Consider the following 21,389-nt stretch of genomic DNA (forward strand, 5'->3'; position numbering starts at 1 on the left):
TACATAATGAAATCAACATAAAAGGTTTATTAAATTAAGTAGGAGTTGGATTTTATTGTGGTGATTCATGAAACTCTGAAGTAGAAAACTTTCCTACAGCGGCCACAAGTTACTTTCTGTACCGCATGTGTTGGAGTTCACACTGAGACACTTCAGATACGTTTTGTTGTCTTGCCTGTGACCACAGACTACAGATATTGCAAGATGTCGCACCTCTTTGATCAGCCCCAGTCTTTCTGAGCCTCTGGATAGCATCTGGTCAAACATGAGACAAACACACCTTCTTCCCACACTTCTACTGTAAACATTTTTGTTTCAGTGAGCTTATGGAAACATTTACGACTGTTTCCAAAAATTAAACACTAATGGACTCTATTAGGTGGTGACACGGAAATTAAATAGGTGCCTTTATTCTTAATCCAAGAGTAAAAGAATCCAGAATTATGATCAAACGAGAATGTAATCGGAGAATCCAAATTATAAAGAATCAACAGTCCAAGTCAAAAAACCAGAAGCACATACACAAACAATCCAGGCAGAATATCCAAAAAAGGGGGCAAACAAAAATACAATATCAGAAAAACAAAGTCAAGGTACGGCACACAATAATCCAATCAAGAAATAACACTCGGTATGCTTTCAGAAAACGTACGGCAATACTTCTCAGTGAGTGGTTGTTCTCAACAGTCTTATATACACCGATACTAATGATGTATAGGTGAGTTCAATACTCCGGTGTTGCTGATCTGATTAAGCGACTCTGATTGGTGGAGCTGTTGCCAGGGAGAAGAACGGGTTGCTGGGTGCTGTAGTCTGCTAAGGGATCTGATGTTATGACGGACTCCATGAATAAAGCTACATAAATATAAACACCATCATGATTCCCAAAACTCATTCTATAAGTCAAAGCACACAGGACATTACTATCACAGAGGCCTAAAGATGATTCACGTGTTTCATGCTTCAAGTGGACAGAATTATAAAATACTTAATCTTTTCAGTGCAATTTTTCCAGAAGCCTTTGGCTTTTTCATGACGAAGACCTAATATATTACCCTTGGCAAACAACTCTGAAGTTTTCAATTTAAAGAATTCTTCAATATGATATTTATTTATTAACCATCTATAACTAACTGATTCGTCAATTCTGCCAACATGTTGAAATAAACATATATCTCTTTTCCTACAACCTGTCAAGATACTGAATACACTGTATAATCAAATAATCAAACATTTACAGAAAGTGGTTAGGTTAGCAGCCACAGTTTGGGAAATGAGAATCCCTCATCTGTCAACCCCTTTTACGTCTCCCCTGTGACAGGCAGACACAGCTGCCAGATAAAAATACTTTCAGGGCTGGGTCTAACTTCTCCCAAAGAAGGGTGGGACATGCACTCATGCACTCCTCCAAACTCTACTGTGCATCCATCCTTCCTCTCCCTGAACACTCCCTCTATCTTCAACCTCCAGTACCCCCTTCCTGGGGTACATGGTACAGTTCTGCAATAATGGGGTGAGTCTATTTTGGACTGGCAGGGGGGGAGGAGTAATGGATAGGTAAGTTCTATGGAAAGTCAGTGTGCACTGTGTGCAGTTTCTCCTTCAGCGACAGCAGCAGCCAGCAGCCTTCCTTCCTTTCTCCCTGAGATGACCCTGGAGAAAACGGACGCTGTGGAGGTGTTCGCGGCTGGAGAGAAAGGCCGCGGTCTTCGGACCACCAAGGAGATGCTGGCTGGTGAAGTGGTCTTCTCAGAGGCCGGCTTTGCTGCTGTGGTCTTTGACAGGTGGGCACACTGTTTTTGGACTGAGCACTTCTATTATCGGGAATGGCCAATAGTGTAAGGTGGACAATCTAAAGATTTGCCTTCCCTTGGGTTAAGGCAGGTTTATCATGCATTTTGAGTGTGATAGGATCAAATTTTGAACTGAAGGGAAGGAAGTTGATTGAGAGCCATGGTATAGGAATGGGTCTAAACAGCATGGCATTGAAGAAGAATGCAGTTATTGTAGTTGTACCCATTTTAATTCATATTGGAGTGTATCCAATTTCTTGAAGAGGCTGTTTTGATCATGATTTATGTACACCAAGACATCCACTCTCTGTACTAGAGGCCTTGAATACACAAGACAAATCTTTCTCAGCAGGGAAGTTGTTGTGGTATCCTAAAATCCCGTCTATTAGAGGGCAAATAGCAGTGAGCACTTTGGTGTTATGCATGTTAGCACTTAATATTAAAATTCTAGCACTGTAACAACTTGCAACTACAATGATTCTTAATCACTTGTTATTACAACGTAGTACTCACTCATTTCCATGTGTTATACTGTAATTGACTATAAGGATTAAAGATTTCAGGACACATTTCTGACCACACGATACCCTAGCTGGCAACCATTACAGGTATGTAGACTAGCAAGTGCTGTACATAGCCTTTGGTTTAAATTAATGCTAGTGTCAGGCAGCAGGAAATGACTGGAGAGCATCAGAACAGATTCATGGCACAGGAAGATGCAGTCACTGCTCTTGTAGTCTGTGAATGACAGATCAGACTAAATAAGTTGCCTGGCTGCAGTGAAAGTCTAGCTGGCTATAGGCAGGGATTTTTAGGCTGAAACGTAAATAAACAGCATAAGATGCTCCAATCAGGCAACTTGTAGTGTTGCCTGTTTCAGTAGGTGCTTGACAAGAACTGGGTTTTTTTTTTGTTCTTCTGTTGCAGCATTGAGTCTGATTTTAATTAAGACCTGTGATAAATTAAGATAGATTAGTACTAGACATAGGCAGCAAAACAACGCTCTGGTTTTGCGTTCTTGTATTAGTTGGATTTGTTAAACTGGTAACAGGTGAGTCTGTCTAAAAAACAGCAGGAAAGTATTTAAACTGAAATGATCAAGTGAATTTGTGATGTGAATTCAAGTCTAACTATATCTGCTCAGGGACACACAATTGTTTATGGAGTGCTGGCCACCACCAGTTTTGTGATTTCCATCACACCAGATTCAACTTAACAGACCAAGTTGTACATCCCTGCTCTAACACTGGTCTTCTTTAGGTACTGTAAAAGGTTAATAGCAGCGAAAGAGTGAGAGAGATTCCATTCTCATGTGACTGGATTACCATTTCACCTCCATAAAAAGTACGGAAGGTTTGCCTAGTAGGCAGCTTCTGCAGTACAGAAGCTAACTCACAGAGCTCTCAACTTAAAGAATCTGTAAACAGAAACACTGTTTTCCATTATGGCTGAATGAAATTATAGAATACATAACTGCAGCATTGGAACTGGGTAGGGATTTTAAAGAGAAGGAATGAAATAGAGGTAGATAGAGAGCAAGCCAGAAAGAATGAGGGAGTGAGGGCATGCACTGAATGTCGTCATGGTACTGTATCCTCTGAAAATATGATATTACATAACTGGCTCTGGGCAATGTGTAAGGGTTGGCGCCAGGCCGAGGCCCCTTCCGGCCACCAGAGGGAGGCCTCGAGTCAACCACACCACTAATCAGGCTTAACACCCAACAGTTGGACTAGACCTTATATAAGCCCAGTGAACCAGTCATTCAGTGCTGGGTCTTTGCCAAAGTTCTGAGCCAAGCTCCTAGCCGGTAACTTAAGGTATTGAGGTCTGTGAGCTCTCGTGCTACACCTCACTTCTGTGCTGCGAGGGTGTCCGTGTTTTCACACGTCCCCTCCTCTCTCCAGTTTTCCCTCTTGAGTCTGTCTCTCCAGAGGCTTCCCTTAGCCATTCAAATTTCTCCCTGTTTTCTGGTTTTTCTGGTTTTGTTTGGGAAGTTTTAGTTTGAGTTTTCCCCAGTGCGTTGGGGTTGCCGTTTCTTCATCTGGTGTCCTTTGTTCTCCCTTTTTTCCACGCTCGGCGTAGTGTTTAGTTTTTTCTTTAGTTTTACCTGACCCAAGCTCTAACTGTTTGTCCCACGGGCCCACCATTGTTAGAGCGTGGTTGCTCACCCAGTAGTGTCACGGTATGGCCCCTCCTCCTTCAAATGTGTGTCCGTGCGTGTGTGTCTGTCCGTGTCCGTATTGCCACGCCCTCTTGTCTTGTGCACCTGATCCTTGTTGTGTGTAATTGTCATAAGTGTATATAAGTCTCATGTAGTATCGTTGAAGTTGTTGTTGTTTGACCCATGTAGTGTGTTTGTGTGCATGTTGAGTCGTGCTTGTTATTAAAAGGGCAGTGGTAGCTCAGTGGTTAAAGTACTTGACTTATAATTGGAAGGTTGCTGGTCCAAGCCCCACCACTGCCAAGTTGCCACTGTTGGGCCCCTGAGCAAGACCCTCAATTACTCAACTCGTACTCACTCATTAATTGTAAGTCGCTTTGGATAAAAGCGTCAGCTAAATGTAAAATGTATGTTCTGTTTAACGTGCCTTGTCCCCACATCCTCCTTAACCCGTTAAGCATCACAGAAACACCGACCAGGCATGAAGAAGGGGAGGAAAGGAAGTCAACGCCCTCCCACAGCACGTGCACCGACGCGCCTGTGTTCTTGGGCACCCTCCTGACTGCAGGTGCAGAAGCAGGGGAGTCATACAGAACCCCAGGGGACAACCGGGACTGGTATAATGATTTCCAGTCCTTGGACTGGAAATCATTATAGGGTCCACAGAGTCCTTGGAGTCGGACTCTGTGGACCCCTACGTTCCACCAGTAAGACCTTCCCTCATCCTGGCCTCGCTTCATGAAGCTACCGGGAGGGAGGAACCCGCTGATTGATTTTTGGGGGGCCCTGTGTATGGTCTGGGATCAGATGGTGCAGGGTCCTACAGAGAACAGCCAGACCAAGAGGACTGGTACTCGGAGATGGACTCTGCTGGGTCCTACGACCCCTACCTGGACGATCATAGGGGAGACACAGATTACGGAGAGACAGAGGAGTGCAGCAACATCAGTCTGCAGTCGGATAGGGGTTACGATTGTGAGGAGGAAGCTCCAATGGAGGTAGAAGAGTACCCTCATAGGGATCTTCCCTCCCACAGCGACGCCAAAAGCTCAAAGAGCAAGGAGCCTGCACCGCCCAGGGCACTTCGCCCAGGTGTGAGCAGGCTAACGTGGGTGGCTAGCAGGGAGGCACTGTTGTCAGATACACTCCCCCACCTGAGGCGAAGCGCTCCAGAGCGTATGCACCTATGCCGAAGCCTCATGCAGGCAAAAAGGCAGTCGCCGCTACTTAGGCTGGCAAGGGACACTTCCCGCCAGGCTGGTCAGTCTTTGACCCAGCCGAAGACTGGGGGACTGGCTGGAGTTCCTTCCCCGGGCTATTGAATATGTGTGGTGTTGTTCATGTGCCTGTCCCTATTACGCAAAATGTACCGGTCACTTTGTTCCCCTTTGTGTCTGTGCCCGTGCCCGTTAATGTGTGCATCCCTGCGTCTGTCATCGTCTTGGTCCCTGTCCTTCCCCCCACTACCCGGCTCGCACTGGCCCGTGGCAGGTTGTCTGGTCCTCCGATGTCGCCTTTTGGCGTTGGTCTTGGGGCCGCAGCCTGCTAGGCTGGCGCACGAGGAGTCGCTCCCTTGAGGGGGGGGCTCTGTCATGGTACGGCCCCTCCCCCATCAAATGTGCGCGTCTGTGTGCGTGCGTGTCCATATTGCCACGCCCTCTTGTGTTGGGCACCTGATCCTTGTTGTGTGTAATTGTCATGACTGTATATAGGTCTCATGTCGTATCATGAAGGTTGTCAGGGTGTGTGTGTGTGTGTGTGTGTGTGTGTGTGGTCGTGCTTGTCATTAAAACGTATGTTTTGTTTAACGTGCATCGTCCCCGCACCATCCTTAACACGTTAAACGTCCCAGTAGGCTGTTGGTATCATCACCCAGCTGACCTGGGTTTGAGACCACCTTACACAATATTTCTTGGGTTTGTAGGATTACACTGATGGAATATAAATAGTTCCCTGCTAATTTGCACATCTCCCTGCTAATTTGCCTGAAAAACATCATTATAGAGCCAAATGAATGTTTATCTTACGAATGTCATGACTGCCAGAAATGAATTCAAATTCACAAAAGCATGAGAATGCTTTATCCTCTGCACCAGCAGTCATGAAAACTGAACATTTCCCAGGATGAAAACACTAGGACACTGGGACAAGGTCAGAGTTCAATATCGCTCTTTTAAGAGAGGGAATGCCTATTGGGTCTGCATGGTGTTGGTGATGTCTTTGAGGGGAGAGAGTACACAAAGGGAACAGAAAGCCACTCAAACAAGCAGACATATTTATTTAAGGCTGACAGGTGTTTACAGACAAAGGCTCTAAATAAAAAAGTGAGAGGAATTGGAAGATTATCTGAATAGGTGAAGAAATTGTGTTTATTAGTGTGGTTAAACTTTGTGCAATAAAAATATTCCATTTCATTATTCTTTGTTTTATTTTTTGTTATATCTTAATTTCTTAACCCTAATGTAACGTGGAGCAAACATGAGACAGATGCAAACACTGAGAAGAACACAAATTATTAAGGGCAAATCCAGAATCGGAGTCAACAGAATGGTTCAGAGTTGAGCAGATCCACAAGAATTAACAGACACAAGGAAGAAAATAAAACGGGGCGAACAAAGACAGAGCACAAGGCGAGGAACACGAAAAAACAATCAGGCAAAGGAAACGCAAGCTTGGCAGAAACAGTATAACAGGACCAGACATCAAACAACAATGAGCAGTCAAATGCTGCTCACTAATGAGAACTAAACAAGACACAAGACACAAAACAGGAAACCATAGAAACCAGGACACTAGGGAGGGCCCATCCCCGACACCTACCCCTAAGCCATTCTATTTTGCTAACCCTTTTATAAAGCACTTTGTAAACCTTGATTTGAAAAGTGTTATAAATTAAAGCTTATTATTAAAATAAATCATTCATTTAATTTTAAACACAAATACAATTTTGAGAAAAGGTTTGCAAACTGTGGAAATTCTGTACAAATGGCTGCTGAAATGTGATCCTGCTCTCAGTTAAGTCATAATCAGACAACAATATTTTAAAGTATGTTACAGCAATGTAAAATATTTTTATTTGTTATAATGATTTAGATGAATATCAGTTCACATGAGACATTGTCATGCAAAAATATAGATATGTAGTAAGATAGATATATAAATCTATTTCATACAGCTGTAGTCCACAAAGTGGCTCTTCTGTCTGTTCATTTGAACGATGTTTGCTTCACTCATTTTCCACAAAAACCCAACACTTCAAATTCAAATAGGCAGCTCTGACCACAGCCTTTCCCTTTCTTGACTACTTGACCCGTTACCATCTTTCCTGCAGTCTGTCCATGCAGGTGTGTCACAGCTGCTTCTGCAGACAAGCCAACCTGCACCGCTGCGCTCAGTGCATGTTTGCCTGCTACTGCGACCGTACCTGCCAGGGTGCCGCCTGGGAGGAACACAAGCAGGAGTGTGCTGCCATCAAGCGGCTTGGAAAGGCGCCCAATGAGAACACGCGGTGGGTGGGAATGGCCCTCATGTTCACTCGATGATGTGCATAAACATCTCTGGAATTTATAAAATAAACTGGAGTGAATCCACTTGGATGGAAAGCTAGTAATGGATTTCTGCTCCAAAGATTTGGAAACTACTTACTTATATTTCACAGGCATATTGTTTTGCATTTTTACTACGGCAAAATGAATAGTTTCCCTATCCAAGAGCTGATGATCTTGAGGTCCAATATCATTCTGTGAACTCTCATGCCCTGGAAATGGAATGCTGATGTAACTTTAGAAGAGATCTATCCTGTGGTTCAAAATAGAATTTAAATTATACATGTACATATATAAGCAATACTGAGTGTTGCAGCAGCTGCTTAGGTAACTGAGGAATTACAAAGCATTCATCAGCTTTGTAAAACCTTTCTTATCATTTGAATTCTTCATTTACTCACATTTCCATTTTCAAGCATCCAGAATACTTATCCATCTTCAGAACAAACTGAGTTTTTTTTAATGTTTTCTTCTTTCTCTTCGTTATGCCCCAGTCTGGTGGCCCGTATCTTATGGCACACACAGAAACACACAGGAAAGGTGTCAGACAATCAGTTGACCACCCTAGACCTCCTGGAGGACCACATCTCTGACATGGCCCCAGAAGACCTAAAAGAACTCAAGGTGGCTGTCCACAACTTCCTGGAATACTGGCCAAGCAACAGCAAGCAGTATGGAGTCGAGTACATCTCACATATCTTTGGTGTGGTAAGCATGCCTTCACTGTCCACCTATAATCTAAACTCTAAACTAACAATTCTAAATAAAAAATGCAGAGAGTACAAAAAAATAAAGCCTCCTACCCAACAATACCCAATAGGCTGGCAAACATACATACAACCAGTTGAAAGAGATCAATACAGCCTTGATCCAAAAGTAAGTGTACTATTATTAATAACCAGATGTGTATGGTATGGAGGCCTATTAGATACATGTAAAAGAGAGGTTTCAACTTTGTCTGTCCTCGTCAGATCAACTGCAATGCGTTCATTCTGAGCGACCAGAGGGGACTTCAGGCAGTGGGAGTGGGCATCTTCCCAAACCTCTGTCTGGTCAACCATGACTGTTGGCCAAACTGCACTGTCATCCTCAACCACGGCAAGTGAGTGGAGGAGCCTCTTCATCGTGTTTCGCAGCGCTTTGTATTCTTGACAGGTCAAGCAATGTGAAACAAATTAACTGTGCAGATTGTTTTAATGGTGTATAAACAAACTGAAATCACTGGAAAGCAATTATCATTACTATTGTTTTTATCACTGAATTTTGTTATAATTCATCTTTCAAATGTATTTCTTATCCTGCTGTTTCTCCTTTACCTTCCCTGTGGTTCTCAGCTACATAGAACATCTACAAGAAAAAGCTATGTTGGGTCTACATAGAAAAGCTACATAGGGTCTTCCTCTGTAGGAATGATGATGATGATGATGATGATGATGATGATAATGTTGAAGGTTGTGGTCGTAACCTAAAGAGAAGTTGATCAGTTGTTTTGATGCAGTGCTCAGTCAAGTTAAGCAAGCTGAATACATTTTGTTGCTTTGCATTTGTCTGTGAACCACCCCCTTACCTTCTCTTGCAGTCAGACAGCTCTGGACACAGCTTTCCACTCACAGAGGAGGTGGGTTAGTGGGCATAAACTAACCTTTAACCTTAACAACTCACATCTGTTCCTGATGGCAAAGGTTCTTCTGGTTCTTCCCCCTAACTGATTATTTAAAATTTTATCCAAAAAATAGAAAATCAGTGTTGATACTTCTAAAGTGAATGGCTAGTGTGTTGCGGAGTATTTTATCAGTCAAACCATGCAAGGGATTCATCAGTTTAGCTTAAAAGGATGTATGTGAGTAGGTAATAAGATAATTAAATGTCCTGCCCTTTTTATTTGACTTTGGACTGTGCATGTGCACGGCAACTACTACTAGTTTGCTTTTACTAAGTCATTGCAAATATTTAGAAATATGTGTATGGATTAACTAGAATCTTCAATGTCTTGTTACATTTGTGAAGCATGGATGTGGCCTGTTAGTAAAACCAAGTTACATCACATTGAACAATGTGAGACAAAATGAAACTCTGAATGAGTTAACTATGTCTAGACCACCATAAAGATTTATTTGTACTTGTCCCCGTACTTCCCTTCAGATTTTGTCCCTAGCATTCTTAAACCACACATCTGAACACAGATACTCATAAAAACATATGAACTAAAAAGCCAAGGACTACGTTAACCAACAGTGGTTGGCGTTAATGTCCACTATTGCTTCTTTCCTAGCTTTCACTTCCTCCTCATCTAACTGACTCACATGAGGAATTTTCCTTTTCATTTGAATACCAGGATTGAGCTGCGGGCCCTGGGAACGATCCTGGAGGGCGAGGAGCTGACGGTCAGCTACGTGGACTTCCTGAACCTGTCCACAGAGCGGAAGCAGCTGTTGAAAAAGCAGTACTATTTTGACTGCGAGTGCGAACACTGCAGCCATGGCATCAAGGATGACCTCATGATGGGCACCCAAGAGATTGGTGGCAAAAAAGTGCGTCCTCGGCCAATAGCGCGTCTGTACTGTGCCCGTTAAAAAGGAATGTTGCGACGGAGGAATTTATATGTGACCTGTACAAAACAACAGTGTCCTGATTCTGCCTGTCAAGTGAGATGAGCAACATCTCACACAGTTGTGACTGCCAAATCTCAGAGAAGGAGTGATGGATTATTGCTAGGCGTGGCTATTAAAGCCTGCGAGGGAAAATGATAAGAATGCCCAGTTGAGTTTCTGACATTAAAAGCACTTTAGTATAGCCAATAATGTAAATGAACTAAGATGATTTACAATGGTATCACTGTATTTAGTTGACAGTTATACTAAGAAATTTTTACAATTTCATTATATAGCAAAAAACTATGTAGTAGTTTTTGAATTATACATATGTATAGTGAAAGGGTAATTATTGTTAAGAATTGACAGTCCAAATGGATGTTACTAAAATTTGACAGCATTTTGATCTGTCACGCTAATTGCATGTCACTGCCTCTACTGCTTCCTCAGCCCTCTGTTGACCTGGTGAAACAGGTGGCAAACTTTAGTCTGCAGGCACTGTCCAAGATAGAGCAAGCCCACACAGAGAGAAACTTTCATGAGGTACACCCTCAGATCAAATATATACCTATGGAAGAATGCTGCTTGGCATCAGAAGAGGTCAAAAGCTGAGCAAGACAAAATGTTGGAATTTAAAGATTTATTCATCTTATAGGCAGCTCATATGTACGGATAAGATACATTTTGGCTGACAAGTTTTTTGTGTTTTTAGTTTAAGGTTTTTGCCACGTGTCTCTGGTACAGGTGGTTCAGATCTGCCGCGAGTGTTTGGAGAAGCAGGAGCTTCTGCTGGCGGATACTCACCTCTATGTGCTGCGTGTGCTCAGGATGATCAGTGAGGTACTCTCCTTCCAGCAGCAGTTCCAGGAGGCTGCGGAATACGCACGCAGGATGGTGGATGGCTACGCGTAAGCATGCCCCTTCACTGTAGGTCTACATGTAAGCCCCTTCACTGTAGGGCTATGCGTAAGCATGCCCCTTCACTGTAGGTCTACATGTAAGCCCCTTCACTGTAGGGCTATGCATAAGCATGCCCCTTCACTGTAGGTCTACATGTAAGCCCCTTCACTGTAGGGCTATGCATAAGCATGCCCCTTCACTGTAGGTCTACGTGTAAGCCCCTTCACTGTAGGTCTACATGTAAGCCCCTTCACTGTAGGGCTATGCGTAAGCATGCCCCTTCACTGTAGGTCTACATGTAAGCCCTTTCACTGTAGGGCTATGCATAAGCATGCCCCTTCACTGTAGGTCTACGTGTAAGCCCCTTCACTGTAGGTCTACATGTAAGCCCCTTCACTGTAGGGCTATGCATAAGCATGCCCCTTCACTGTAGGTCTATGCGTAAGCATGCCCCTTCACTGTAGGTCTACGTGTAAGCCCCTTCACTGTAGGGCTATGCATAAGCATGCCCCTTCACTGTAGGTCTACATGTAAGCCCCTTCACTGTAGGGCTATGCATAAGCATGCCCCTTCACTGTAGGTCTACGTGTAAGCCCCTTCACTGTAGGGCTATGCATAAGCATGCCCCTTCACTGTAGGTCTACGTGTAAGCCCCTTCACTGTAGGTCTACATGTAAGCCCCTTCACTGTAGGGCTATGCGTAAGCATGCCCCTTCACTGTAGGTCTACATGTAAGCCCCTTCACTGTAGGGCTATGCATAAGCATGCCCCTTCACTGTAGGTCTACATGTAAGCCCCTTCACTGTAGGGCTATGCATAAGCATGCCCCTTCACTGTAGGTCTACGTGTAAGCCCCTTCACTGTAGGTCTACATGTAAGCCCCTTCACTGTAGGGCTATGCATAAGCATGCCCCTTCACTGTAGGTCTATGCGTAAGCATGCCCCTTCACTGTAGGTCTACGTGTAAGCCCCTTCACTGTAGGGCTATGCGTAAGCATGCCCCTTCACTGTAGGTCTACGTGTAAGCCCCTTCACTGTAGGGCTATGCGTAAGCATGCCACTTCACTGTAGGTCTACGTGTAAGCCCCTTCACTGTAGGGCTATGCGTAAGCATGCCCCTTCACTGTAGGTCTACGTGTAAGCCCCTTCACTGTAGGGCTATGCGTAAGCATGCCCCTTCACTGTAGGTCTACATGTAAGCCCCTTCACTGTAGGGCTATGCGTAAGCATGCCCCTTCACTGTAGGTCTACATGTAAGCCCCTTCACTGTAGGGCTTTGCGTAAGCATGCCCCTTCACTGTAGGTCTACATGTAAGCCCCTTCACTGTAGGGCTATGCGTAAGCATGCCCCTTCACTGTAGGTCTACATGTAAGCCCCTTCACTGTAGGGCTATGCGTAAGCATGCCCCTTCACTGTAGGTCTACATGTAAGCCCCTTCACTGTAGGGCTATGCGTAAGCATGCCCCTTCACTGTAGGTCTACATGCAAGCCCCTTCACTGTAGGGCTATGCGTAAGCATGCCCCTTCACTGTAGGTCTACATGCAAGCCCCTTCACTGTAGGGCTATTCGTAAGCATGCCCCTTCACTGTAGGTCTACATGCAAGCCCCTTCACTGTAGGGCTATGCGTAAGCATGCCCCTTCACTGTAGGTCTACATGCAAGCCCCTTCACTGTAGGGCTATGCGTAAGCATGCCCCTTCACTGTAGGTCTACATGCAAGCCCCTTCACTGTAGATCTATGCGTAAGCATGCCCCTTCACTGTAGGTCTACATGCAAGCCCCTTCACTGTAGGGCTATGCGTAAGCATGCCCCTTCACTGTAGGTCTACATGCAAGCCCCTTCACTGTAGGGCTATGCGTAAGCATGCCCCTTCACTGTAGGTCTACATGTAAGCCCCTTCACTGTAGGGCTATGCGTAAGCATGCCCCTTCACTGTAGGTCTACATGTAAGCCCCTTCACTGTAGGGCTATGCGTAAGCATGCCCCTTCACTGTAGGTCTACATGTAAGCCCCTTCACTGTAGGGCTATGCATAAGCATGCCCCTTCACTGTAGGTCTACATGTAAGCCCCTTCACTGTAGGGCTATGCATAAGCATGCCCCTTCACTGTAGGTCTACATGTAAACCCCTTCACTGTAGGTCTATGCAGTAATCTTTGGAATGGTTAGCTTTGGAATGGGTAGTAAGTAAGTACATTTTATATATAACGCACATGTAAAATAACAGTAGCTGTAGCTGTAAATGTCAACAGTTTAGTTGACCTGAACCTATAAATATGTCAACAAGAACTTTAACAAGTATTTCAAAGTGCAAATGCACAAAAGCATATATTAAGTCTTGTCTTTAAAGTAGTAACTGAGAGAATTCAGTAACTGATAAAATACAGCCATTTTTACTGGTATGTAAACTGCATCTCACAAACACTGATTTTCTTCCTGCCCTCCATCAGGAAGCTCTATCCCCCAAACAATGCCCTTCTGGGCATGGCCACTATGAGGGCAGGTGTGACAAACTGGCATGCTGGTTTGATCGAAGTGGGCCATGGCATGATCTGTAAAGCTTATGCAATCCTCTTGATTACTCATGGACCTCACCACCCAATCACAAAGGATCTAGAGGTAAAACATCAGCATTAAAAATTATTGTTCACGCACATTTTTTTTTATGTTGAAAATATAACAAAAATTGTTAGATTAGGTTTGTTTTTACAGTTCCATGAATGGAACTTCATGAATATCCCTAATTATGCCAAAGTTTTATCCAAATTAAAGGCACATAAAACGTTTTGAAAATAACTTGCCTGAATTGTGTATCAAAAATGAACTAAAATAGCTAATCACTGGGATGAAATTGGTCTAATTATGTTTATTTGTATTTACTCCATTGGTGAAAACAGATTGATGTGTCTGTCTAGGACAGAATGCTTTGTTTATTACAGTATTATAGGGGTACAGTACACAGTAGTACACACATACCACTGCACTTGTAAAACACAATACCTGTGTCTTTACCTAGCGCATGCGCACTCAGACAGAGATGGAGCTGCACATGTTCAAGCAGAATGAGAAGGTATACCACAGCATGCGAGAGGTGGCCGTCCATAACAAGCCTTCAGCCTCTCAGAGAGGAAAGGTCCAGTGACGAACCAGTGGGGTGTTCACAACAAACACACCTTTGAATGCTTGCTCACTCTTCTTTAGCCACCGTAAATTAAGCAAGTGGTGTAAATTGGACAGAGCAGACCTTTTTTCCGTGGGCCTTATTCTTGCGTATTTTGCCACATTACACAATTGTTTGCATCAGATGAGTTTGGTATTTCTGTCACACTGGAGTTGAAAGCCCTCAGCGCAGTAATTAATGGAGTCTGTGTTAAATTAAATTACCTGCTTTATTGCTGAAAGTGGAACAAAACCAATGTTTAATGTTTGGAAATTACTCTGACATGGAACATTTTTGTGTAAATAAACATGAAATTGCCCAGTGAGAATTATGAATAAAGATGTCTCCTGTTCAATATACTTGTGATTTTAAGACTTATTTTAAGAAACTAAATGTAATTCCTTGTTCTTCACTTTTTGTTGTAAGCTATAATAGTCCTGTAATGAGTGATGTAGGCCTATGTTGAATTAGATTTTGCAGAAAACTGTTTAAATGGCATGCAATGCTAGTTCACAAAAAGCCATATATCATGCTATAATTTTAACATTCATTGACCATGTACAATGTAAAACACAGGGAAGTATAGCACATGTAGGTGTAATAATACTTAATTCAATTTTAACTGTGGTGAAGTGCTTTAGTGATTCATGGTCAAGTCATCCGGTCTGAATGCGCTGCTAAACCCTAACTAACGCTCCCTAAGCAAAGAGTGTGTTTCATATTTTTTTAAAGACCTACAGTGTAGACATTCAATTTTGCTAAATGTTTAAGTATAAAATGTAATTTACTTTATTGAACTAGTTTACTTGTATCATTAATATATATTGTAATATAATTAATAATATATTAAATATATATTACTAATAGTAATTAAATATCTTAATAGTAATATATTAAAATAGCTTAATATGCACTGTGCAAAATGGTTTTCCTATATGTTTCTAAAACATTTATCATAGGATTTGACTGCCAGCTAAAGCAAGGACTATCAGCAGATCAATATTGCAAATGTACAGGGCAAGGGTACTCCACGGCCAAAACATTCCAGTGTGGTGATCCTTCACCAGATCATGTTTGAAAAGACTGTACCATACCTGTTTTTTATAAATAAATAGTGTCCATCACCAGAGTAAGTCTGTACAGTTTGTGTTGTAACATTTTTTTAAATAAATCAATATTAAGTCATTACAGATTTTAAGCAAATGAATATACTGATTTCGTATAGGCTAATATTGGTTATCTGTTTCACAAAATTTTTCTATAATGCAAAAACAATTTTACTACCATGTATAAGTGGTATACCTTGGCTATTTAAAGTTAGATCTACTGTAAAGTTAGATTCTACTGTAGTTAGATTCTACTGTATCATTTGGTCATAAAACCAATTTAAGGTCATACTACCTTTAGACAAATTAATATACTCATTTCATGCAGGCTAATTTTGGGTATCTATTTCTCAGAATTTTCCCACAATGCCAAAACACAAGACTGGTTATCAACAATTCAAATTTAGGCAGATTCTACTATGCGATTTCTCCAAAAATGTATATTAAATTCTTAATGTTATTAACGTGGTTTCTCTTAATGCCAAAACAATTCTACTACCACCCCAGAGTGTTAGGTTTGTCCACATTCCCCTCCCATCCAAACATTTTTGCACGGATGGACACCAGGTACTTGTATGTACTCACCCTTGATGTTCTAATATCCAGATGTTCACCACAAGCTTTTTTGTCTTCCTGATGTTTTGTTAGAGATGGTTGTATGGATGTAATGAAGGCACACACACACACACAAGGGAAAGGATCCAACTTTCATTTACAGGGCTGGTAATCTTGGTCAGGTTAGTCTGAGGTCGAAAACATGAGGCAGAGTCCAGAAGGTGTCCAGGGGTCAGGCAGGAGACGAGGTCTGTAACACAGGCAGGATTTGGCAACCAGGAAGACAAACATGTACATGGAAAGCTTGGCATGCAACCCGAGAATGGCAATACTTCGCAAAGAGTGTGCGAGGGAGGGGAGCTTAGTCATCTGTTGTGTCAAACTAGTACTCTGGCAAACGAGAGGTGTAGGGGGGAAGAGGGAGGCGTGGTTCATGGAATTCATGACAATGGACACCAGTCTAAAAAATGGTTCACCAGTCTCCTGTACTCCCCCCCCCCCCTCTCCTTTACACATCCATGATTCACAGAGTAAGACTGGGTAGCAGGTAGCCCATGGCATCCTCAAACCACATATGGGGCCGATGGGCTGACTGTAGGGGGTCCAGTGCTACACCAGTACGTGTCCTGAGATGACATAGGACAAGCCTCTCCACTTCTTGCAGTGTGATCTCAGTGCTACAGATCTGAAATCATTCAGTTAATTGGGATGCCTGCTCTTTGGTACCAGTCCTAACATAGCATAATTACCAGTCCTAACATAGCATAATTACCAGTCCTAACATAGCATAATTACCAGTCATAACATAGAGCATAAGCTGTTGACAATAAGAAATTGTCAGTAGTCCATTCTTGAACATCATGGCAAGAAATACCAGTTGTATACTGACAATAATTATTTCCTGTCCACTCTGGTTCATTCAAGAGAGAGGGAGAGAGTATGAGGATGTTGACAGGTCAGGGAGAGCAGGTGACATGAAGGAGAGTGAGAAAAGGGGCAAACATTTATGGTTAAGACCAAGTAATGATGGTAACAACAACAACAACAACAACAACAACAACAACAACAATAATAATAAATAGTTGAAAATTACATATGAATAATCAAGAAAAGCCCTAATTTCAAATAAAAAACATTAAGTCTAAAAAAGTGGTCCCCCAGTGTTTGTGTGTGGAATGGATGAATGGAGAAGAGAAGATAGTACAAGAGGAGAGGAAGAAAGACATAAAGAGTAGAGATGATTGGAGAGAAGAGAGGAGAAGAGAGGAGAGGAGAAGAGAGGAGGAGAGAGGAGAAGAAAGGAGAGGAGAGAAGAGGAGAGGAGAGGAGAAGAGAGGAGGAGAGAGGAGAGAGGAGGAGAGGAGAGGAGAGGAGAGAAGAAGAGAAGAGAAGAGAAGAGAAGAGAAGAGAAGAGAAGAGAAGAGAAGAGAAGAGAAGAGGAGAGGAGAGGAGAGGAGAGGAGGAGAGAGGAGAGGAGAGGAGAGGAGAAGAGGAGAAGAGGAGAGAGTAGAGGAGAGAGGAGAGGGCTGGAGAAGTTAAAATGAGAGAAGAGCAGAGCAGATGACCCTGATGCCCACCCAAGTGTAAGTAAATAAAAGTAAATAAAAATAATAAAAATAAATAAAAGCATCACTTTCCTAAATTTTGGTCACAATATCTGTACTTGCCTTTATATAACAGCGCATATATTTGTGTTTATATTATTATGATTATACTTTATTAGTCCCTTATAATAATAATTTCATCTCATGGGTTAATGAATTTCTTGTCCCACAGGTAGATTTGGTCCCCTCCAATGTTCTGTTCATGGCTACGGCCTTGCTAGTGTGAGTACATTTAGTCTCCCATGCTCTTCCATTTGATAGATGATGAAATCGGTCACATCTGCCAAGTCTGTGTACTGTCTTACAATGATTGATGAATGTCAGGTCATTCTTTTTCAGATGATAACCCAAAATGGTATAAACTAAAGTTAGAAAAATTTATTTATATCTTACAAAACTCAGATTTTGGAACTCATGTTATTTGAGTTCAAGAACTGTCAGAGACCACAACAGATACCACTACACCTTCCTGTAACATTTTTAAATGTGCTACATTCTAGATGATGTTTTCATTCTCCCCAGAGTATGGAGTTCTTTACTATGGTGCAGAGCCCTTAAAGGGACAAGGCATAGGGAAAAATGATTCATGTTTTGCGTTCTCTCGCAAATGTTCTTCTACATTTACTATGTTTCAAAAAATGCTAAATAAATTCAGCATATATAACTTTCAGCTTTAGCCTCATAAAATTCCCAAGAGCTTCATGTAGCTTACATCTGGTCACGTAGCCTATAGCTGGTCATTTCACTAAGGAGAACTAACAACTAAACTGGCACTTTCTCAGTATCGCATCCAAAAGATTCCAGTCTTCGGCATTACTTCTAACATTATTAGCATTTGTCTATGAACTAACCATGTTAGTAGGTAAATGTCATATAAACAGCAGCTTCAGCTATTGTTATTGTAACACAGCATAGCAGGATTTTATGTAACTGTAATAGATGTCTCTCTGTAACTAATAGAATTACAGTTAGACATCTATATATGTCTAATAGAACTGTAGTAGATTGTATAACTGTAATCAATGGTTTTTACATATTTTCATGTGAAACCCATTTATTACTATTTCTCACAATTCTTGATTCACCAAAACTAATGGGCCAAATTTCTGATTTACATTCAATTTTAAATTTTTACTTTTTGTAAACATAGTTCTCCTATATTTGGGCTTGGACTCTGACATTTGTAAAGCTGCTTTGTGACAACATCTGTTGTAAACAGCACAACGCTTTCACACAGGTCAGTTGTAATCACAGGGCCACTGCTGGCATATAAAAAATACAGTTGAGAATTAATCAAGCCAAGTTTTATTTTATTAAGTATTAAATATGATCTTTATGAAAAAATCTGGTTGCATAAGACTCTACATATTGAAGTTATGTTTTTGGTATAGTGGAGTAAGCCTGTCAAAACACTCCTTAATTCATTGGTGAACATCAAGGCATGGCATAGAAAATGTTCAAGATTACATTACCAGAACAATCATCCCAACACAATGTAAAGATACCTCCAACACTTCCATTAAGGTAGAAATATGTCTTAACCTAAAACATTAAATGAGGTTATGAATACATTGAAAGGTTATTAGTTAATCTGCTTATCACTTACTTTGCTTTAGGCTGAAAAGCTTTGTCCAGGAAAAGTTTTATTTGTTTTAATCGAGTCATGATTTCTATTTTGTACCAGCCCCAGTATCCAGGCAGAGTAGATATGTCAACTACAGTTTCAAGTCTGAACCGCGATGCCACTGTTGTTTTGAAGCAGTGAAGATAGCTGTTGGTAAGGCTGCGACCCGGTTTATAACAAACGCCTCCACTCACTGTTGTCCTCACTGAGTGCTCCTCTTTCAACTACATCACACTTCAAATAATTAAGGTCATAAGGATTTACTATTTCACTAAAATAAATAGAAACCATGACTCAGAAAAAAGCTAAAAATGAAAGAGTACAAGCTCTACAGTAGTTCTATAAGAGTCTAAGATGCCTCTTCAGTATGCTTCTGTTAATCTTACCATTGGGCATATCACATTTTAGCAGAGTGTATAATGTATTTTACCAGTGGTTTATACTGTATTTTACCTGAGGGTAAACCATATTTTATTATAGTAAAGCAAAGTTTACCAGAGGGTATGCTACATTATTTTAGTATTTGTCCATTTTAGTTGAGACCTTATTCTAAAGACAACTTTAATGAGGTGATCTGATCATACATTCTGATCATAGATTCTTTATACATTCTGCAATCATACATTCTTTTAATGCTTATCATTTTCATTATAGATTTTAGAGCATCGATTGAAATTCATCCTAAAACAAGAAGTGATGGTCCTATTTCAAGCCTTCTGAATTTGTATGCAGATTTCCTGTTATTCTAACCATTTTACAGGTTGTCAAATTCAAAGGTTTTATAAGTTCTTGACAAAGAAGTAAGGTAGAGATGGGTTTACAAGTATACTCACCTCGTATATTAGATTATTACAACTCGGTAGCAGAAATGTGTCTGTTGGCCAAAAATAACAGCTCAGATATCCCAGGTGCAGCTCTTCCAGAGAGAAGACTCTAAATGACTAAAGGGGGATGATAAGACTTCTGCCAGAGAATTAGCCCCATTTATAATGGCCAGGTTACAACAACTTAGTTCCTAAAAGGTGTGACACTGGCGGCACAGAAGAAGCAAAAGGCGAAGCTGAGCTAACATGCTTTTTATTTTCCATGACAATCACGGTAAGTAATCCGTTAGGAAGCTAGGTCGGGGTGTGATACACTGAGGGATCTCCGTAGTCTCCCTGGCTACTAATGCGCAGCGTTGTTCCTTGGGACCTGTGGGGGAATAAATAGGGAGACACAATGATGAGGAGCAGGTGTCTCCAATCAGTAATCGGGCGAATGAGAATGGGGTAGACGGTAAATGGTACGGCCCCCGTCTGACGTGGGTGTGTTCCTTTCGGTGGTGGACCGGACAACCATGACAGAACCCCCCCCAAAGACCCCGCCAGCCGCCTGGAGCGGAGCGGGCCTCCGCTGGTGCGGTTGGTGGAAGGAGGCAATGAGGCCAGGGTCTAAACTCTGGGAGGCCTGGATCCAACAACGTTCATCAGTACCGTACCCCTACCAGTCCACAAGGTATTGCAACCCCTTATCCCTCCTCCGGGAATCAAGTAGGGCCCTCACCTTGTACGCCAGGCCCCCTTCCATGTCAAGGGGCGGAGGTGGGGTGGTCAAGGAACTGTCCTCCATGGCAAGGGGACCTTGCATCATGGCCTTCAGTGCCAAAACATGGAAGGCCCGGGAAGCCCAACTACACCCTGTCAGACCAACCTAGTAAGTTACCTCATTGATCCTTTCTGTGACTGTATACGGGCCCTCGTTTTTAGCTGCCTGTTTGCCGTTGGCGCCTGCACAGCCATCTCTGGTCGAGACCCACAACTTCTGACCCAGTGCATATTGCGGGGTCTCTCTCCTTCGCCTGTCCGCCTTCCTCTTGAACGTGGCGATTGCCTTGCACAGTCATTGATGCGTCTCCTCCAAAGTCTGTTGGCTCTCTGTGCACCAAGTTTCGACTGCCAGCTGGTCCAAAGTGGGGTTGTTGCAGGGGTAGAGCAGTGGTTGATACCCTAGAACACACTCGAAGGGAGTAAGACCAGTACCCGTGTGACGCAGAGAGTTCTGTGTGTACAGGGGAGGTACGCACTCCACGTCTTGGGATGTTGTTGACAATATAGACAGCAAAACTTACCAAGTTCCTGGTTAGCCCTCTCCACATATCCGTTTGATTGTGGGTGATAGCTGGATGTTAGGCTCACCATAATGTTGAGCTTGCCCATCAGTTCTCTCCACACTCAAGATGTGAACTGAGGGCCTCGTTCAGACACGATGTCCTCCGGCAGACCTAACTGGCAGAATACTGGGCGGAACAGCAGGTCGGCCATCTCCAGCGTGGTGGGTACGGCCGCCAAAGGGATAAACTGGAC

At 42.5% G+C, this 21,389-nt stretch overlaps 1 protein-coding gene across 2 annotated transcripts; it reads left to right on the forward strand.

Annotated features, from left to right (window-relative positions):
• Window positions 1–1,469: 1,469 nt before the first annotated feature.
• On the forward strand, window positions 1,470–14,510 carry smyd1a (SET and MYND domain containing 1a). 2 transcript variants are annotated; one of them, XM_027020593.3, is made up of 10 exons: window positions 1,470–1,784; window positions 7,289–7,465; window positions 7,997–8,210; window positions 8,474–8,604; window positions 9,082–9,120; window positions 9,838–10,033; window positions 10,544–10,636; window positions 10,838–11,001; window positions 13,446–13,614; window positions 14,012–14,510. In XM_027020593.3, exons 1-10 carry the CDS (start codon window positions 1,567–1,569, stop codon window positions 14,135–14,137), a joined length of 1,527 nt encoding a protein of 508 aa, XP_026876394.2. In that variant the 5' UTR covers window positions 1,470–1,566; the 3' UTR covers window positions 14,138–14,510. The 2 variants fall into 2 exon arrangements, with proteins under 2 accessions (XP_026876394.2, XP_026876395.2); XM_027020594.3 differs by lacking the exon at window positions 10,544–10,636.
• Window positions 14,511–21,389: the final 6,879 nt, after the last annotated feature.

The sequence above is a fragment of the Electrophorus electricus genome, chromosome 8 (genome assembly GCF_041902795.1).
Source record: "Electrophorus electricus isolate QZ-2024a chromosome 8, ASM4190279v1, whole genome shotgun sequence".
In the NCBI taxonomy this organism is placed as follows: Eukaryota; Metazoa; Chordata; class Actinopteri; order Gymnotiformes; family Gymnotidae; genus Electrophorus; species Electrophorus electricus.